General features: G+C 50.4%; 1 protein-coding gene across 8 annotated transcripts in view; it reads left to right on the top strand.

Annotated features, from left to right (window-relative positions):
• Positions 1-264: 264 nt before the first annotated feature.
• The window catches only part of TTC39A (tetratricopeptide repeat domain 39A), a 53,685-nt gene continuing 33,453 nt past the window's right edge, over positions 265-20,496 (top strand). For 2 of the 8 annotated variants that reach the window (XM_047872032.1, XM_047872033.1), the window contains exon 1: positions 265-613. In XM_047872032.1, coding sequence (XP_047727988.1) covers positions 336-613 — 278 coding nt within the window. In that variant the 5' untranslated portion in view covers positions 265-335. Of the gene's footprint in view, positions 614-13,057; positions 13,167-13,268; positions 13,670-20,496 lie in introns of those variants that run through there. The other 6 variants (XM_047872028.1, XM_047872029.1, XM_047872030.1 and 3 more) reach the window with 4 other exon arrangements.

The following is a 20,496-nucleotide window of genomic DNA, read 5'->3' on the forward strand; positions in this document are numbered from 1 at the left end:
CTCTGGGAGGCAGAAGTCTGTGCACAGCCTCCTGTCCCAGTGCCTTGCTTGCCAGCAGCCTCCACTCCCAGGCCAGGCAGCTCCTACCTACCTCCCTGCTCCCCTACCTGCCACTCCTACAGTCCCAACCCGCCCCCCACCCCATTCACGTAGAGCCCTGGCAATGCAGACTTCTGTACTTAAGCAGAAGGGAAAGGCGTTGGTGACATCATCGCCCCTCGGTTCAGTGGACTGGCTTCAGACTGGGATTGGAGAGGTCTGGTGTATATTATGTTCTAGTGCTGTCACTGGCCCTCTATGTAGCCCTGGGCCTCAGTTTCTCCTTGTGACTAACGATGGGTCTCGACGGCTCTGGACGAGAGTGGGCTTGCCCTGGGACCCCAGGTCCGCTCAGGGAACACCGACGGCCTTGCGGGGCTGGGAGGCGCTGGGCCGCGGCGGGGAGGAGCCGCAGGTCCGGCCCCGCCCGCCGGGTCCAGGTGCTGCCGCTGGAGCCGCCGCTACCGCCCACGCCGCCACGAGGGGCCGCCCGCGCCGCGGTCCGAATCCGGCCCGCGTCCATGGCCTTTCTGACCGCCTGGAAGGGGGCGGCCTCCGGGAAGAACGACCGCAGGTAGTAGGCAGGGGCGGGGACTCGGCGGAGGCGCGCCTGGGACAGAGGGGCGGCGGGCGGCAGCCGACGGGAGGGACGGCTGTGGGGGTACAACTGGAGACCGCAACGCGCTGGCTGCTGGGCGCGGGGTAACGGCCGGAGGGCCAGGGAGGGGCAGCCCAGCGCCTCTCACACCCTCACGTGCCCGCTGCTCGCGTGTCGTGGCCCCCAGCCGGGCTGGGGCTGAACCGGGGGACTAGTGATGCGCCCCCACCCCCCACCCGGGCCGCACCCGAGCCCCGCTTCCGGTGCCGCAGTCTGCGCGCCACCTGCGTGGGTGCTCAGGTGGGCTGGCCCTCCAGCGGGCTGGGAGTCAGGTTTGGGCGGCCGAGTCTCTCCTCAGCGGTAGGGCTCACGCACCTGGTCCTCCAGAGCGTTGCGAGAGGGGAGCCGTGGGCACCCTGTGTGCCCCGACAGGTGAGAGTAGGCACAGCATCCACCCCACCCTGAGTTGTTCCTATCTGGGGGCAGCAGTGTCGGGGGAAATCTTGGGTGCCAGTGCTGGTCCATGGTGGAATTAGGTGCCCCCACAGCTCCTCCAAGGTCAGCCCTTCAGGGATGTGTCATTGTTTCCTGTGTGTCACCTCCACTTACCTAGCTGTCCCCACCTCCTGGATGAGTTGGTGTCTCCAGATGTGTTCCCTTAAGAAAGAGGAGAGGGGACAGTCCTCTCTTTTCTGAGCTTTGACACCCCCTCCCCCCAATTTCTTCCCTTTGCATACTTAAAGTTCACCCTCCTACTCCCTGGAGAAGAGCAATCCAGCTGCTCTCCCAGCGCCTCCATCTGACTGTCCTATGAGAACCTCAAACTCTGCAAGCCCCAAATCACACTTCACATCTTCACCCCTAAACCTGTTCCTCTTCCCATCTCAGTGAATGGCATAGTCATCCACCCAGTTGCCCAAGCCCGGAACCTGGAAGTCATCCCTTTCACCTCCCTAACCCCAGTCTCCAAGTCCTGTTGATTTTCTCTCTGGTATCTCTCAAAGCTATTCATTCCCCTTTGGACTATTGCAACATCCCCTAACTTTCCCAGTTCCTCCAGTCTTCTTTCCATGCACCCTTCAGACTGAACTTTTCTAAAGCACAGACAGACCATGTCATTTTTCTAAACTCCCATGGCTCTCTATCGCTTAGAGGTTAAAGTTCAAGGCTCTTGAGAGAGGTGGTGACCTGCCTAGGCCCGGAACTCCCCAATGCTCACTCTGGTCCAGCAACACTGACTGCACTGTTCCAGGCTTCTCCGGGTTGCCTCTGCCTGGAATGCCATCCTCTGCTCCTGACATTCAGCCCATTAGGACTCAACTTAGGGTGACCTCTTTTAGAGAGCCTTTCTGACCCCAATCTTGAGTCAGACTCAGAGGCTTTCAGCTTCTATGCTTTCTTCTTATGGTTCTCATTCAGTTCTCTCATTCTCATTTAACAAACAACTTTGAGCATGTACCATGCTCTGGGCATTGTACTAGGTGCTGTGGATATGGCATTACTACAGAGACACAACTCCCTGATTCCAGGAGACCATGTTCTAGTGGAAAAGACAAGTAAACAAATAAACAATGTTGTATAAAGCTTAAAATAGGGCCATGTGATGGACAATAAAATATATCATTTCCAGAGCATTCCCAGCAGTGAGGGTAGCTCATGTCAAAGTGTGATTTGTGTCTGGGGAGCAGAAAGGGAGTCCTTGAGGATCAGTGTCTGATGGGATCCAGGAGGCAGGCTGCTCCAGAACAAGGCAAGGAGTTTGGATTTCATTGTGTGTTGGGAAGCCACTAGAGGGCATCAGGGAGAGGATTTATATATTTAAAGATGACCCTGCTCCATGCTGACAGTGCAGAACCGGGTTGGGATTCTCTCTCTCTTCCTCTCTTTCTGCCCCTCCCTTGCTTGCTCTCTCTCTCTCTCTCTCTCTCTCTCTCTCTCAAAATAAATAAACTTAAAAGAAAAAAAAAAAGGTAACCCTGCTACCCCAGGGAGAAAGGATTTGTTGAGGGACAGACCATTTCAACACTGAGTCCGTGTCACTCTTTTCTGTCTCCCCGGTACACATGGACAGAGGACAGGGTCTTAGAGTGTGCTTCAGTTTTGATGAGGACATGAGGGAATAATTTCCAAGGACGGTGAGATCTCCTGGTTGGGATAGGGAACAATGGCTATGTCCAGATGAATTTATTGCCCAAAGCTTGCCCTGCCTGTGAGAATCGGGTTCTGCTCTGTCCTGTAGGCACCAGGAACCTTCTGAGTTTCAAATGTGTGCATGCTGCTGATGTCACAGTGTGGAGGGAGGTAGGGAGACCAGAGGGGAGGCTGGCATGATGATCCAGGGTGGATGCTGGGGTGTGGATTAGGAGAATGCAGGGTGGTGAGGGGGAAAGAAGCTAAGGAGGAAGAACTGCTAAGTGGTGAATAGACAGACTGGGAGGTAACACTCAGAATCACTAATGATGGGAGGGGGAAGGGAGACTGGCCAAGTAGAGGCCTCTGCATCCCTCCTTGGGCCTGGGTGAGGGAGTATATAGGAGGGCCTGAACACATGTGCCTTTATACTTCAGGTGGAACTTGCTGGACACAAATATCCAGAGAACACTCCTAGTTGTCCCCACAAAGTCTCATACCTGAGGCACAAGACCAGGTTTCCATTCTCCCAGCTGTGACTTCCCTACCCTCACCCCTCATCCACCACGCTGTCTGGTCTCCCACAGCCTGGCCAAAGGGTGAAGATGTTGGAGGGTGCCCAGCCCCTAGGCTGCCAGTTACTAGCTCTATGGCCTTGATTCAATTACTTGGTCTGTGCCTACTTAAGTTTACTCACCTATAAAATCATAGCTACTCACTGAGTGGTGGGAAGACCTAATGAAGTCCCATTGGTTAAAGACCTAACAGACAGCCACTGGGGCATATTTGGTGTTCGGTAAATGTGAATTCACTTCCTTCTTAGCCTTCGTATGAGGGAACTAGGGAACAGAGGAGATTCTGAAAGGTTTGGTAGCCAATGGTAGGATTCCAGGCACTAGAATTGGGTAGCCAGGAAGTGTTAGGAAAGAGAAATGGTGCCCATACATCTTACAGTGGGGACCACCAACTGCTGGCACTACAAACAGGGCCCCTTCTTAGCCATACCAGTAACCTGCCACACTCAAGACTGCTCCTGTAGGAGGCAGCACCGGGAGCAAAGGGGAAAGTGTAGCAGGCAGATTGCTTTTGAGAGAGTGATTAAGTAGCAGCGTTGCTGTGGGAGGGAGGGGCCCCTCTGAGAATGGAGGGGCCCAGCCAAAGAGGCTGGGGCTTCCTGGGACTGCCATCAACAGAATTCCTGCTGTCAGTTTGAGCCCTGAGCGCCAGGACCTGTCAGATGCCTCCAGGCAGTCAGTTTCGAATTTGGTGACTGGATTCTTGGAGCAGCTTTGGGGGCCCTTCCTCAGGACAGGATCTGGACTGGAGACCAGTGCTGAGTGTTCACCTCTACGATTCTCAGATTCTGTGAGTTAAGGCTCGGGTGATAATTCACAGGTGAACTGTGAGACTCAGGATTTAAAACTCCAGGGTTCTACACTATTGAAGTTTCTGGTCCCAAGGTTCCCACCTGTCTTCTGTTGTCAAGGACAGCCGCACAGGGTGTGAGAGGGTTTGCAGCCCTCAAATCCTCAATCTCTGGTGAGGATACCATGGGAAACTCCAGGTAACCTTTGTCCCTTTTTATTAAGGATTCTGACTTGGGACATTTTTGGTTCTGTCTTGAGGTCAATTGGAAATAGATTATGTAGGTTGCAGTGTTAGCTCTGCCAGCGTGCCAATTCCTGATTTATCTCCAAATCTGTGATTTGAGTTGCTTGTCCTTCTCCTGAAAATTTCTGCTTCTCAATTCAGTTTCTCTCTGCGGTCAGCTCCATTCTCTTGTAAGTCATTCTCTTGTACTTCTCTATTCTGTGCAAGGCATGACTACCAGCAGCTTCCAAGCTCAAGGCTTGGGATAGTAAGACAAAGCAGTGAAAAGCACCCTGGAGCCACACAGGCTGATTTTGGATCCTGACTCTGGGACTTTCTGACAGTGTAACTTTGGGCAGGTTATTTAACTTCTCTGTATTTCACCTTCCTCATCTGTAAAACGAGGGTGATGTTAGGACTTGCGTCACAGGGTGGTTATGAGGATTGTGTGAATTAACTTATGTAAAGCACTGAGAACAGTGACTAACACATAGACAGTGTAACCAAGGAGTGTTACTGATTGTTGTCATTAGTCCCTCATCTAGAAGGGGCTTCTCCACCAGTCTAGTTTGAAAAATCTCAGGGAAATATTCCAGTTGGCCATTCCTTCAACTAATCACTGTGCCCTGAGAGGTGGAATCAAATAAGAGGCTCTACCATTCGGCCAATGGGGCTAGAAAGGAGGGAAGGAGAAGTAGTTCCCTAAAAACAAGTTAGGGGGGCTCAGTGTTGTAAGGTAAATGTGGCCAGTGAGCAGGCCTTTAAAATAAAGTCATAGTTTCATGAAGTATCCAAAATATGATTTCCCTAGAGCACCCCTGCCCGTCGCTCTGAGAGTCTTCCAGCTCAGCCTAAGAGCTGGGAACTAGTCCCTTGTAGCACCCTCTGGGGGCCTGTGCCACCCACCACTCTCCTGCAGTTGTGACTTTGCCAACCCCAGCCCCATTCTCAGCCTGACTACCACCACCACACTGGCCCAGGAGGGGTGGGGGGACTTATAGGGCAATGGTCCCTGAGGCTCTTCACTGTATCACCCCATCCCAAGGATGGGACACACCCTTCCCAATTCCTCTCCAGCTTGACCTAAAACCAGGCTGTAACTTTTTTTTTTTAATTTAAAATGTATATATAATTTATTGTCAAGTTGGCTAACATACAGTGTGTACAGTGTGCTCTTGGTTCTGGGGGTAGATTTCCATGATTCATCACTTACATACAACACCCAGTGCTCATCCTAACAAGTGCCCTCCTCAATGCCCATCACCCATTTTCCCCTCTCCCCCACTGTCCCCCCATTAACCCTCAGTTTATTCTCTCTTTTTAAGAGTCTCTTATGGTTTGCCTCCCTCCCTTTCTGTTTGTAACTATTTTTTCCCCTTCCCTTCCTCCATGGTCTTCTGTTAAATTTCTCAAGTTCCACATATGAGTGAAAACATGATATCTGTCTTTCTCTGACTTATTTCACTTAGCATAATACCCTCCAGTTCCATCCATGTTGCTGCAAATGGCAGGATTTCATTCTTTCTCATTGCCAAGTAGTATTCCATTGTATATATAAGGCTGCAACTTTTTAAAGCACCTTACGGCGGGGCGGGGGGGGGGGTGAGGTGGGCACCTGGGTGGCTCATTCGGTTAAGTGACCAACTCTTGATTTTGACCCAGGTCATGATTTCATGGTTCGTGAGATCAAGCCCTGCATCAGGCTCTGCACTGGGTATACAACCTGTTTAAGATTCTGTCTCTATCCCTGTGCTCCTCTTTGATTCATGCATGCGCGCGCGCGCGCTCTCTCTGTCTCTCTCAAAAAAGAAACAAACAAAAAAAACACTTCAGGGAATCAGTAACAGAGGACTTTTATGATTCTGTGGCCCCTCATCAAGTCCCTCAACCATCCTGATAGGAGCCTAACTATAGAACTTCTACTTCTGTGATGGTGCAGTATATGTTTTCCCACATCTTCCTTCCCAGGAGAGAGGAGGAAATTTCTCTCTTAAGCCAAGATTCCCAGGCCTTCCTTTCCTTTCCCAATACCAGCCCTCTTCAGATGAACAGCAGAGAAGAAATCTATTGCTTTTAGGTAAAATCTTTCCCCCACCCTACTAAGTGGCTGGATTTGTCCCATGTCCCCCAGCAGGACAATTATATTAGGACTTATGACAGTGAGTGGGACATCAGGTGCCCCATCCAGGTAGCCCTGTGCCAGATGCTCCATACCTTTTGACTCCCTTTTTTCCTCATGGAATGAAGTTTGTCCCTGCTTATTCCCTCCCACAGCCTCAGGTGTCCCTCTACTCCCTCGCAGAGTCTGCCCTGGCAAGACCCATCCCTGCAAGAATCCATCTCCAACTAATAAACACCCTCCCCCAGATAGAGTATCTAAGTCTCAGATTGAAGGTAACTCTGCTGCCTTTCCAAGTAGATGGATGGTTGGATACTTCCTTTATACGTAGGTGACTGAAGGGCACAAAAAAGCACTGTCCCTGAGCACAAGACAGGCCAGTCAAAGAAAGATGACCTCTCAGGGCACCTGGGGGGTGGGGGGGGACTCAGTTGGGTAAGCATTCCAAGCGTTCCTTGATTTTGGCTCAGAACTTGATCTCACAGTTGTGAGATTGAGCCCTGCACTGTTAGTGCAGAGCCTGCTTGGGATTCTCTCCCTCCCTGTCTCTCTCTCCCTCTCTGCTCACACATGCTCTCTCAAAATAAATAAATAAACAAACAAAAAAAAAGGGATGATCTTTCCACAGGCTCAGTGCCCAGCACTACCCTCCCCTTTCTCCCTCACTTACTACTGCTCCCTCCAACCCCAGCTTCTCTCCCCTGCACCCTCTGAACTAGGCCCCTACCTCTACAACATCCCCATCCCCTGCCACCCTGCTGCCTCAGTGATCTGATAACAGCGAGATCTGTGCTTGGCTGTGCCCTGATTTGACATGCATCATCACCTTCCATTCACCTCAACTCTGACCAGGGAGGTCTTGTTGTCTGCAATTTTAATAGATGAGGAAATGGAGCCTCTGTGTGCTTTCTCAAATGCATACACACCAGGGTTTTTTTCTTTAGTACTAATTTTGTATTTTGCTTTTTAAATATTTTCCCACCTTCCAGAAAACATATTCAGGCAATAATTACTGAACATCTGTGTGCCAGGCACTGTTTTGGGCACTAGAAATATATTAGAGAACCAAAATGAAAAAAAGAAAAATACCAGCCCTGCCCTTGTGGAGTATAGAATTTAATGGGGAGAGACAGAAAATAAATGAATAAGCAAAATATTCAGGATGTCAGAGAACAAGTGCTATGGAAAAAATCATGCAGGGTAAAGGAATAGGGACCATGAGGGCAAAGGTTACATTAAATAGAATGGTCAGGGAAGGCCTCATGGAGAAGGTGACATTTGAGCTGAGATCTGAAGCAGGTGGGGGAGTAATTATATGAATATCTGCAGGAAGAGCATTCTAGACAGAAGGAATAGCAAGTGCAAAGGGCCTGAGGTGAGAGCATGCCTGGCATATTTAGAAAAAAGCAAGGAGGCCAGAGTGGCTGAATATGAAGAGAGAGTAAAGGGAGATGATGTCAGAGAGAGATATGGGGGTGCAGGTCATTCAGGGCTTCGGGCCATGTGAAGACTTTAGCTTTTGCACTGAACACCACGGGGAGCCACTGCAGAGTTTTGAACAAACAAGTGACATGATCAGATCAAATGGGTCTGTTGCTATGTGGAAAAGATAATATGGGGACCAGGGAAGGAGCAGAGAAACTACCTGGGAGACAATGTAGTAATCCAGGCAAAGAAATTCTCTATAAATGGGGCACCTGGGTGGCTCAGCCAGTTGGGCATATGACTCTTGATTTCACCTCAGGTCATGATCTCCTGGTTCCTGGGTTTGAGCCCCACAGGGTGGAGCCAGCTTGGGATTCTCTCTCTGCCCCTCCCCCATGTGTGCGTGCTCTTTTCTCTCTCTCCCTCTCTCTTTCTCTCTCCTGCTCTCAAAAGTAAATAAACTTTAAAAAAAGGAAATTCTCTATAAACATAATTTAAATATCTGCAGAATATTTCACCCTACAAATTCACTATAATTCACTGAATTAATTCCTTATTGATGGGCCATTTAGGTTATTTCCAGTTGTGTCCTTATTATAGAAAACACTATGATGAACATCTTTGTACCAGAAATCTTTATATCCATGACTATTTCTTAAGACACGTTTGTTGTCTGGGACACCTGGGTGGCTCAGTCAGTTGAACACTTGACTCTTGATTTTGGCTCAGGTCATGATCTCATTGTTCTTAGGATCTAGCCCCATGTCAGGCTCTGGGCCCAGGGTGGGGAGCCTGCTTGGGATTCTCTCCCTCACTTTGCCCGTCCCCAGCTTTTGCATGCTCACACACTTTCTCTCTCTCTCTCAAAATAAACAAACTTTAAATTTTTTTTTAATGTTTATTTATTTTTGAGAGAGAGACAGACAGCACAAGCAGAGGATGGGCAGACAGAGAGGGAGACAGAATCTGAAGTAGGCTCCAGGCTCAGAGCTGTCAGCACAGAGCCCAATGTGGGGCTCAAACTCACGAGCCATGAGATCATGACTTGAGCCTAAGTCAGACGCTTAACGAACTGAGCCACCCAGGCGCCCTTAAATAAATAAAATTCAAACAAACAAAAAAGACACATTTGTTACCTAGGTGTTACTGCATCATCTTTCTAAGGTTTTCATTCAAAATTCCAGTTGCCCTTCTGAAAGATGTTGCCAGTTTCTGCTCCCTTTGGCAGTGTGTGAGGTAGCACATTTGCCATGAAGGTATGTAGTACGTGTCCAATTGGATGTCCTTGTGGTCCTGGCCAGGCCTGTGTGCACATCTTAGAAGAAATTCCTCTTCTCTGGACAGCCTTATATGGTTCCAAAGCTCTTTTGGGTCCATTTGCTCATTTCATGTTCACAGCAATCCTGTTATCCCTGCTTTATAGGGAAGGAAACTAAAACTCAAAGATCAATAATAAGGCCCTGTTCCAAGTGTTTTATGTGTGTTACCTCATTCAGTCCTTGCAGCAGCCCATGAGGTTGGTGCTGTCATCATCCCCCTTTCAGGGCTGAAGTCACTGATCCAGGGTGTCAGAGCTGGGGTGCTCACCTGCTCTCTGAATCACTCCCTGCCCTGCCTCAAGCTCATACAGTCATTTTCTTGGGGCTGGACAGCTAGGACATGGTGGGGCCAGGAATCCAGCCAGATCTTCCTGGCTCTGCAGTCCAACTTCTAACCCCCGACAGGATGCCAGTCAATGCCTGAAACACCTCATTAGAGCTCTGCCTCTTTTTTTTTTTTTTTTTTTTTTTTAATCAAAACAGTTCTTGGTCCCTCATGAGTGACTGGGGCTCCTTCCTTCGATCCACTTTCAGCAGCTCCTGGAGACCAGACTTCGGTAGAACAGCTCAGATCCCAGAACCAAGATCATCAGAGCAAGGAAGGGCTTTGAGCTCCTGGTCCATCCTTCTCTCCTCTTTATATGGGGAGAAAAGGAACCTAAGGGCTAGAGTGGGGTAGTAACTTGCCCGAGGTTACTCCCAAGCTAGCGGGAGTCAGAGTTCATGGAGAGGGAGGAGGCTGGCCCAACACGTAGGCCTAGGTCCTCCCTAAGAGTCCCTGCCAAGGAATATTTCAGAACTGTGACTGTCACAGCCCTGTTCAAGGGCCCTTTCTTGATGGGCCTGTTGATTGTGAATTATTAACCTGCCCAAGCCTGTAATCTGTTGGGTGGGGCCCATTCACTTTAAGAAAACCCGCTTTACAGTCACTAGCCTGCTGGGTTGGGGGGGGGGGGTGTAGCTCTAAAGTCTCAATGGCTAGTTCTGGATTGGTAGAGACAGCTAGTGGATAGGTGCTTCATGCCAGGGAAAGGCCTGGAGGAAGGGACTGAGAAGGGGGGATGAAGGGGAAGGTGCCAAGGGTCAACCCAAGGAATGTTCAGTAAGCTTCACAGCATCCCTGAAAGGCTGGCACTGTTATCTCAGGTTTACAGATGGGGAGACTGAGGGTCAGAGAGAGAGGCAGAGCCGATTTCACAACTTAACACTGTTTCTACACCAATGGCATCACTGTTCACATGCTCACAGCCTTATTTCTATGATACCCCTCCCATTTCCACATACTTTTCCTACGGGATAAAGAGTCAAGACCTGATTCCAAATCACACTTGGTCCAAGCCTCAGTTTTCTCATCTGTGGGATGGGAGATAAAGCCACTGTGGAGCTTTTTGGAGCATCCTGAGGAGGTCTTATGAAACAGATATTGATTGGGGCCCTTCTTAAGCTGAGAGGTGGTGCTGGTAAAAGTAGTCCCTGGAGGTTCTCAGGGCCATCAGGTGTGGTGAGCCCAGTGATTTTTCTTGCAGGTTAGGGAGAAAATAAGAGAGGAAGCAGGCCTGGCGGCTTGCATGCACAAAGCACTAGGAAACTCTCCCAGCAAGGAAGGAAGGGACCCAGGACTCAGGTTACTCTCCTGGTCCCCACAGCTTGGCTGTCAGCTCCAGGTGGGGATGGGCAAGTCACCTGGGTTGGGAGGCAGAAATAATGATGACTCCTAGGCTGCTCAGGCTTCCGGCTGGGCCCAGAGCTCCTGGGGGCTGGGAGCCACCTGGGTGGAGCCCTCCTGAGGGGTGGGCCACTTTGCTGCTCTGACTCATGAAGTGAGTGGCTGTAGCATCACTGCCACTGTTGTGTGGGGACAGCTCCAGCTCCAAAGGCAGCATGGCTGCTTATCTTGCTGAGCTTCAGTTTTCATCTGTAAAAGGTTGAGAATAATGGCATCCACCTCACCATCACCACCATCAGAGCACTGCATGTAACTGTGTTACACATCAGGCACCGTGCTGGGGATTTTAGATACATGAATTCTTAATCCTCACAACCACCCTTTGACGCAGGCAGTATTTCCATTTTACTGATGAGGAAACTGAGGCTCAGAGAGATGGTTAAAAGGATTAAATGAAATAATCCATGTTATACACTTAACATGTGTGTCATGTAATAAGCTTTTGGTGAACATCAGTCATTATTATAATTACCTCAGAGGGAAATGGTAAAGTGCTAGGCCTAGTGTTGGTATTTGGTGATTAATCAGACACTGATACAGAGATGTCTGACCAGATTCGACCCTCCAAAAGCTCCCAGTCTGATGGCAGAGACAGTCACATACAAACCTCACTCTACCACTCTCATACACAGATGGTGTCAGCCCAGGGTGATGAGGGCAGGTCAGAGGGGGTTGGGGTGTGCCTAGGAAGCCCCTGACCCAGCTAGATGTAGTGCCTGAACTGAAACCTGCAGGGCCAGTAGAAGTTTTGGCATATGTCAGGCCCTTAATAAATGTTGGTCAAATACAACAAAGATTTACCTGTAGCTAATGTAGCACAAAGCTTCAGAACCCCTCACTCGGCCCTTTCCAGGGCTCTCACAGGACCCTGGAAGTTGTATGTTGGTAAATTTGTATTCTTTTTTTTTTTTTTTTTTTAAAGAAGGCTTCCAATTGTAAGTTTCTGGATCTAACCCTGATTAAATGAATGAATAATAAGTAACAAGGGAGGAAGGTGTGTCCCAGGCAGAGGGAAGAGCGTGTACACGTGCCCAGAGACTTGAAAGGACATGATGTGTGATAGGGGCCCCAGCCTCTTTACCGAGTCTCCTCTTCATGCACATTGCTGGTCTTCTCACAAGCTTCACAAACTCCAGCTGACATCTGTGTGCCTTTGCCCACCTCCCTGCTTTCACCCATGCTGTTCTTCCATCTGGTACACCCTTTCCACGACTTTATTGTGTATAAACAATATAAACTTGAAGGCTCAACTCTGTGCCCACCTTCTCCAAGAAACCCTCACCCCACCCCTCCAGTCTATGGATGTCATTATAGTCTGCTTCTTGTATTTAATTACCTTTTCTGTGCCTGTGCCTGAGAATCAGAGAGGTAGAATGATCCTTGAAAGTGAACATCTAGCCTCTGCTCACATATGGGCAGGATAAGAATTCACTACCTTTCCAGGAAGCCTGTCTAGATTTAACAGTAATCTCCTTAACCTCTCCCCTCTGCCGCAAGGCCCAATCTGCCTGGCTCTCCCTGAACCTAGTCTGAGCCATCTTCCTACTATGGCTGCTTCTACAGGCTCCTCCTGCTTCCTCTTCTGACATCCTGGAGCTAAGGGTTGATCCAGGGGCCTGGAGTCCCTCCTCCTCCTGTCCCCTGCCTTTGTGAAGGGACAGTTCTAATGGCAGCCACGTGCTCTGATGAGTCATGGTTAAGAGCATCTGGGGCCTGGAAGTGGTGGCTGGTTAACTCTTCATGGGCCAGTGGCTCTTTCTGTCAGAAGGCCAGGTGGGCTTCAACCTTGGCCCTAGACATATACCTCAGGGCTAAGCACACAGCATTTGAGGAGTGTTATGTATGATCCCATATACGGGTTGGGGACCCAGAGGGGAGGGCACCAAGGGGGAAAAAAGGCAAGAGTGTGTCCACCTTGGAGTCAGGAGGGCCAGGCTCCAGTCACAACTAGCCACTTATTAGGTGAATTGACTTGAGCAAGTCACATAAACTCTGTGCCTCAACTTCTGTCTGTAAAATGGCAGCTATGGGGACTATTTCAGAAGGCGAGTGTGAACTACTGACTAGTGAGTGTTAAACCACGCTATTTTCCATCTTCTTGTCCTCTGCAGTCATGCAGCGGGCAAAAGGGAGTGCTAAAACCTAAGCCTGACTCCGGAGGCCGCGTGTTTCCTGGCGTGAATGCCCCCCACCAATGCAGTAGGATGACGAAGGGCTCAGGTGGGGGCCGCAGCGAGGCGGGAGCTGTGGGGGAGGGAAGAGCGGCCGGGAGGTGGACCTCGGGCCTACGAACTTTCTGGCCACAGATAGGTGGGGCTGTGTGAGGCAGGAGCGAGCTCCGGCCCCTGGGGCTGCGCACGGAGGGCACACGGCATGGGCCCGGCGGACCTGGGGTGCCCGGGCCTCTCACCTGTGAGAGCTGAGGGCGGGGGTCGCATTCCGAGGCCGCCCCCCGCCCAGCCCCAGCGTCCAATCGGCCACAGACAGGCGGCTGCCGTGGCCCCACTGCGCGGGCGGGCAGACCGAGGCCCGGCCCGGCCCCGCCGCCTTCCCCGCCCCCGGCGCGCCCCTCCCCGGCCGCCGCGTCTGCGGCTGGGCCGCACAGCGCCCGCCTTGGGGTTCCGGCGGCAGCACCTGGGCCGCGGCTGGCGTCCGGCGGGGGCACGCTGCCTGCCCCCTTCCGCCATGAGCTCGGCCGGCTCCGCGGACGCCCTGCCGGCGGGGTAAGTGCGCGGTGGGGGCGGCCCCGGGGTGGGGTGGGTGGTTGGGGGCCGGGCGCGGGGCCGGGCATTCCCCCTGCCACCGGCCCACCGCCCGCACTGCGGCTTCCAGCCCCTCACCCCTGCCAGGCGTCGCGCCCGGCGTCCGGGAGCCGGGGAGTGGGAGAGAGCTGCGGACACTCGCGCGAGGAGAGTGGAGGCGCCGGGGACCCAGGGGCGATCACTCAGCTCTGGGTCCCAACTTTCGCACGAAGCTGGCTGTAGTAACGGCCACGTCAGAGCCGTCTCCCTCCCTTCGTGGCGTTTACACCTGTGGGTGGGCTCTGTTATTATCATCTCCGTTACAGATGAAGAAACTGAGGCATAACTCTTGGGTGACCTGCATCCCTTCACCCGGGAGGTGAAGGGTGTACCTGGGATTTGAACCCAGCTCTCTCTGATTCCAGAGCCCCCACCTGCATGCCATACTGTTTCATCTTCTGGGATATTTGAAGGAATTGAAAAGCTAAGATATGAATCAGCTGTGCCCACTGGGTGCAGCAGGAACTGGGGTAGTAAAGGTGGGTGTTGTCACTTTCAATATGGCTCTCCTGCTCATCCCCACCCCACTGAGGAACTGTGTAGAATCCCTGCACTGCCCCTGTTAGCAGTGATAGAGTTAGGTGCTGGGAGATGTGGAGCAGCTCTCCCCTTCCTGGGCCTGGGTGGGTAGGGGGTGTCTGCTGGAAGCCCTGACTGCTAGGAGGTTGCTGGGTGGAGATCTGGCTCAGGTGAGCTGGGAGGTGCCTGCCCTACCTGGAGCCTCACCACCAGGGACAATATTTGCCAAGGGCCTCAGGACTAACACATGAACAGGAAGGTGAGGCTGGTGCCAGCTGCAGCTGCAGCTGCAGGCCTCCATAGGGCCTGTGTGTGCATCCTGGGTGAAGGCTTAGAAGTTGGGTCACTGGGGGACACCCCCCCTCCCAGCCTGGGGGACGGTTGCCTGGTGAGTTTTGCCTTGACCATGTTTATTGTATGATTTTGGCCACGTTCTGTATCCTCCCTAGACTTCTGGTCCCTCCTTTGGAAAATACAGGGAGTCCAGGCCTGGCTGCTCTCTTCCTGCTCTGAGTTGAAGTCTGTAAATCTGGAGTCTGGTTAGGTCCCTTCTGCCCAGCACCACCCTATTGGGCCCAGAAAAGAAGCTTCCAGGAGAGAAGGCGGGCATGGAACAGGGTACCTATCAAAGAATTCTGAACTCCCAGGCTAGAAGCCACATTCATCCTCTTCCTTGCACACTTATATCCCTGCCTGAGTCCACTCTACAACTCCAGGCTCCTCTGGCCCCTCCGTGGGCCTCCAGGGCAGCAAGCTCAGTCTCCTAGCACTAGTGGATCTTCCTCATACTGAACCATACCTGGCTCCACTGCATGCTCTCCAGGTCCCAATCTTCTGTGAGGCCACACAGGTCTGTCTGCCCCTGTCCCTGGTCAGTGCCATCTTGGTGGGGTCTGAGCAGACCGGAGGCAAAGCAGTTCCACCTACACCATAGACACTCATTTAGTCACTCAACAAACACTCCTGAGGCCTGCTCTGGGCCCAACCCAGTATATGAGGGTCAGTGGTAAACAAACTGAACTTTAAATCTCCACCACTTCAGAAGTTATGAAATATTTTTAAGCCTTCAGAAAAATATAACAAATAATAAAATGAACTCCATGCCCTTGTCATCCAACTTTTTAAATGTTAACATCATGCCCATTTATTTCATATTCTTCTTGTTAAGAAATAAATTATACCAGAGACTGTTGAAGACCCTGTGGACCATCCCCTCTTCCTTCTCCCACCATCCTGAATTTTGGTTTTGTTACTTCCATTTTTTTATTTTTAAAAAATGTTTTATATTTGAGTATAGTTGACACGCTGTGTTACATTAGTTTCAGGTGTACAGCATAGTGATTCAACTCTATATTATGTTGTGCTCACCACAAGTGTAGCTACCATTTGTCACCCTACAACACTGTTACAGTATTATTGGTTTTGTCATTCTATGTTTTTATTCTTTTGCTGAGTGTGTGTAAATCTAAAAAAAATGTAGCCTGTTCTGACTTTAGAATTTTTATATAAATACAGCATGAATCATTCTACAGCTTGCTTTTTCTCACTCAGCTTCAGGTTTCTGAGATGTAGCCTTCTTGATCCTTGCAGCTCTGGTCCCCACTTTCCCTGATGTATGGCATACCACCCAATGTAGAGTCCCCCATTTATTTATCGGCCTTCTTTATGGACATTGAGGTAGTTCCCAGCATCTTGCTATTCAAACAGTTAATATTCTTATAGGGTTGTCCTTTGTACACATGTGAGTTATCTTTTCGGTTGTCCCACAGGAGTGGAATTGCTGGGTTATAGGATATGGACACTCAGTATTTTGAAGTTATTTGGTTTCATTATAAAAGTAGTGCTGCTGCAGAGGTGCCTGGGTGGCTCAGTCAGTTAAGTGCTTGACTCCTGGTTATGGCTTGGGTTATGATCTCCCAGTTCGTGAGATGGAGTCCTGTGTTGGGCTTTTGCTGACAGCATGGAGCCTGCTTGGGATTTTTCTCTCCCTCTCTCTCTACCTCTCCCCTGCTTGCTATCTCTCTCTCTCTCTCTCTCTCTCTCTCTCTCTCAAAAGTAAATAAATAGACATTAAAAAAATAATAAAAGTAATGTTGCTCCAGACATGATGGAAATACATAACCGTAGAAAAAAAGTAACAACAGCTAACATTTCCTGAATACTTCTTATTGTGCTTTACGTTGTCTTAGTTCTTCTTCTCAACAACACTAGGAGGTGGGTATTGCCACTCTCATTTTATTGATGAGAAAACTGAGGCTTATAGAGGTTAAAGAACCTTCCTAACTTTTTCCAACAAGTAACTGCTGAGCTATAGTTTGAGACCAGGGTTATCCACTTACAATACTCTTGAAGGCCACACGGTACTAGGCCACGTCACATCCCTCCATGCCATATCATGCTCAATTTTATTCACAGCTAAGGGGACTCTCTGGAAGGAGACTCACAATCATATATGCAATTTGGGAAGGTCACTTTGGGGGGCACCTGGGTGGCTCAGTTGGTTGAGCATCTGACTCTTGATTTCAGCCCAGGTCATGATCCCACATTGGTGGGATTGAGGCCTGGGCCCTGTGTCAGGCTTTGCGCTAAGCATGGAGCTTGCTTGAGATTCATTCTCTCTCTCTCTCTCTCTCTCTCTCCCTCCCTCTCTCCCTCTCTCCCTCTCTCCCTCTCTCCCTCTCTCTCCCTCCCTCTCCCCCCCCTCTCTCTTTCCCTCTCCCTCCCTCCCTCCCTCCCTCCATCTGTCCCTTTCCTCTGGCTCCCCACCCAGCTTGTGCTCTCTAAAAAAAATTTAAAAGAAGAAAGGTCACTTTGGAAGCGATAGGTCCCCATGCACAGATCATCCCCCTGCTCCCCTCAGCCACAGTTCCCCTTGAATGGTGAAGCAGGGAGGAAAAGCCAGCTGTGGTTCCATTCTGCTCCCTAAGTGATTTCCTTGCACTGCCTCTACTGCCCCCGTGGGGAATGAGAGGTTCCTCTGCTGCATCCAGCTCTGCCCGTCAGATGTCAGGGTAGCAGCTTCCAGGCAGACTAAAGTGGGGAGGGGGAGGCAAAGGGAGAATGGGGTGGGGTGCCTGGGTGGCTCAGTCGGTTAAGCGTCTGACTTCGGTTCAGGTCATGATCTCACGGTCTGTGAGTTTGAGCCCCGCGTCGGGCTCTGTGCTGACAGCTCAGAGCCTGGAGCCTGCTTCAGATTCTGTGTCTGTCTCTCTCTCTGCCCCTCCCCTGCTCATGCTATGTCTCTCTCTGTCTCAAAAATAAATAAATAAAAAATAAAAAATAAATTTTTTGGGGGCACCTGGGTGGCGCAGTCAGTTAGGCATCCGACTTCAGCCAGGTCACGATCTCGCGGTCCGTGAGTTCGAGCCCCGCGTCGGGCTCTGGGCTGATGGCTCAGAGCCTGGAGCCTGTTTCCGATTCTGTGTCTCCCTCTCTCTCTGCCCCTCGCCTGTTCATGTTCTGTCTCTGTCCCAAAAATTAAAAAAAAAATTTAAAAAAAAATAATTTTTTTTTTAATCTGCTAAAAAAAGGGAGAATGGGGTGACTTCAGGCTGTCTGACACCCCTACCCCTACTCCACCTCCCTTCTCACTCCGGCCTCAAACCTCCCTCCCCTGTGATGCCAAAGCTCCTGGCATCGGTTTCCAGCCCTGCTCTATGCTCCATCTAGCTCAGCGCCCCCCTCCCCACCTCCATGCCTCAGGTTCTCCAAGGCAGAGTGGAAAGGCCACCATCAACCCCTCAGAAGCTCAGTAATGTGTTAATCTGGGCTGGCAAGGTGACTTGGAGCATAGAGGTCTTGAAGACATGGGGACAGCCTGCAGAGAAGTGGGGACCTCAGTCACAGCCAGGGGAAGAAAAATGTTTTTGGGCAGTTTGCTTTTATGGAAAGCATTTCTGCCTTCTCCTAGGTTCCTGGGTGGAGGAGACTAGGCCCCTGCCCTCACTGTCTTTATCTCCTTATCTGTCAAATGCAGATAAGCGTGCCAGCCTCTGGGCTGGTGGGAGGATTGAGAACTTGGAGTGATATTCTCAGTGGTGGTGAATTAATGCAGTCATTAAGTCAAATGGGGTCAGTGTCCCCAGCCTTCCTGAGCTCCCCAGCCAGCCAGGACACCCCTGCCTCACCCCTCCAGAGGAGGCTTTCTAGAGCCTGTCTTGCCACCTTGCCCCTATAGCTTGTGCCTCCTTGTCACTGTGGTATCATGACTCTAGCTCCTTGCTCGGCTTTTTCCCTTTCATGGACTTCTTTCTCCATCTTGTCCTCAGTTCAGTGCCATCTTTTCCAGAAAGCTTCTGTTGAGTGCTCCCCTTCCACTTCTGGGCGTCCTTAGCCTTCAGTGATTCCCATGATGCAGCCTTGATGATTCTGGCTGTCAATGCCTCTGTCTGCCTTTGTCTCTCTGCTAGACCGTGAAGTCTTCAAGGGCAGGGCCAGGGCTGGGCCAGAACCAGAGATTAGAGGGTATTTGTGGGAGAAAAGGAAGGCGAAAATCAGCCCCAGGGCCACCCCAAAACAGCTCCCAGTCTGGAGAGTCACCTCAGAATCACCTCACTACGGTTCAGCAGAAGAGGTGCTAGGGTTGCCAAGGGAGGGAATTCACCTCTGTACTCTATGTCCATCTGTCTGTGCATCTTTCTCTCCATGTGGACCAAGCAGGCAGAACCTCTTTCTTTTTTTCTTTTTAAAAAATTTTTTAATGTTTATTTATTTTTGAGAGCAGAGAGAGAGAGAGAGAGAGAGACAGAGCATGAGCGGGGGAGGGGCAGAGAGAGAGGGAGACACAGAATCCAAAGCAGGCTCCAGGCTTCGAGCTGTCAGCACAGAGCCTGACGTGGGGCTCGAACTCATGAACTGCGAGATCATGACCTGAGCTGAAGTCAGATGCTTAATGGACTGAGCCACCCAGGTGCCCCCAGAACCTCTTTCTTGATGGGAGGCGGATGTGGTGGTGGTAGCGGTGGTGGTGTTTATACAGAAATGGGAGGTAGGCTCTTGGCTCTGGAATTGTTTAGAGATAGTCATAAGCCAGGACAACAGACTTGTCTTCCTGGGGCTGAGCTGAAGGGCACTGGCTCAGGCAGAAACTTGTTTAGGACCCATGCTTGGGCATGTGATCTTGGCCTAGTCACCTCTCCTCGGTGCCTCATCTACCGTGGGGATAATAATCCTACTTCACAGGCTTTGTGAAGACTCAAGGAGAGAATGCCAGTTAAACACCCAGGGCAGTAAGTGCTCACAGAATAGGCAGACTGAACACCAGTCACTAGGCTAAGCCCTGGGCACAAAGGAAGACACTGTGCCCTTCTCATGAAGAGAGGGGCAGGGGCTGTTTCTGATGGGGCTTTTTTGGCCATGGAAAGAAACTTGGTCTTTACCTAAGAGAATGGGAAGCCAGTGAAGGATTTCAAGTTCAGAAGTGACATGGTCAGATTCAGGTTTTAAAAAGAGAACTTTGGCTGTTATGAGAGGGATGGGTTAGAGGCAATAATGCTTCCAATATTCTCCCTTATAAAAACTACCTAGAGGCTGGATGGGTTACTCCAAACATGCTTTAAAATACATTCCTGAGTTTCCACAAAGTAACAAATCTTCTCAAGCCAAGAATAAAAAGCTGAAATCATGCTGATAAATGAGATGAAGCCATAGCAATGTGAAGATATTTATGAATTCCAGAAGTCTAAAACCTGGAGGACTTCGTTTTTGTTTTTGTTTTTAATTAAAAAAAAAATTAACGTGTATTTCTTTTGAGAGAGGAAGATACAGGGCACGAGTGGGGAGGGGCAGAGAGAGAGGGAGACACAGAATACAAAGCAGGCTCCAGGCTCTGAGCTGTTAGCACAGAGCCAGATGTGGGGCTTGAACTCCTGGACTGCGAGATCATGACCTGAGCTGAAGTTGGTAGAGCCTGGAGTTTTAATGACCATTCAAGGGATGGGCCAGCCCAGTGATAGTGTGAGGAGTTGAAACTTGTCCCCCTTATACCACCACATGAATCTGGGACCTCCAAAGAGCTATCCCCCCAGCAAATAGGAATATTGACCAGAAAGAGGTAGACACCCTTTCATAAAGGGGGACGACAGGTCTAGTGGAGAAAAAAGGCTCCCTAGAAACTTATAAATATTAATCTGCCCTCACACAAATTTTGGGTTTGAAAGCCTATTCCTTTTGTGGTCCTAGAAATACTAACCTAAAAAAGTAACTTAAGTATCATAGGATGGTAGCAGCCC

This window comes from Prionailurus viverrinus, chromosome C1 (genome assembly GCF_022837055.1).
Source record: "Prionailurus viverrinus isolate Anna chromosome C1, UM_Priviv_1.0, whole genome shotgun sequence".
Lineage (NCBI taxonomy): Eukaryota > Metazoa > Chordata > Mammalia > Carnivora > Felidae > Prionailurus > Prionailurus viverrinus.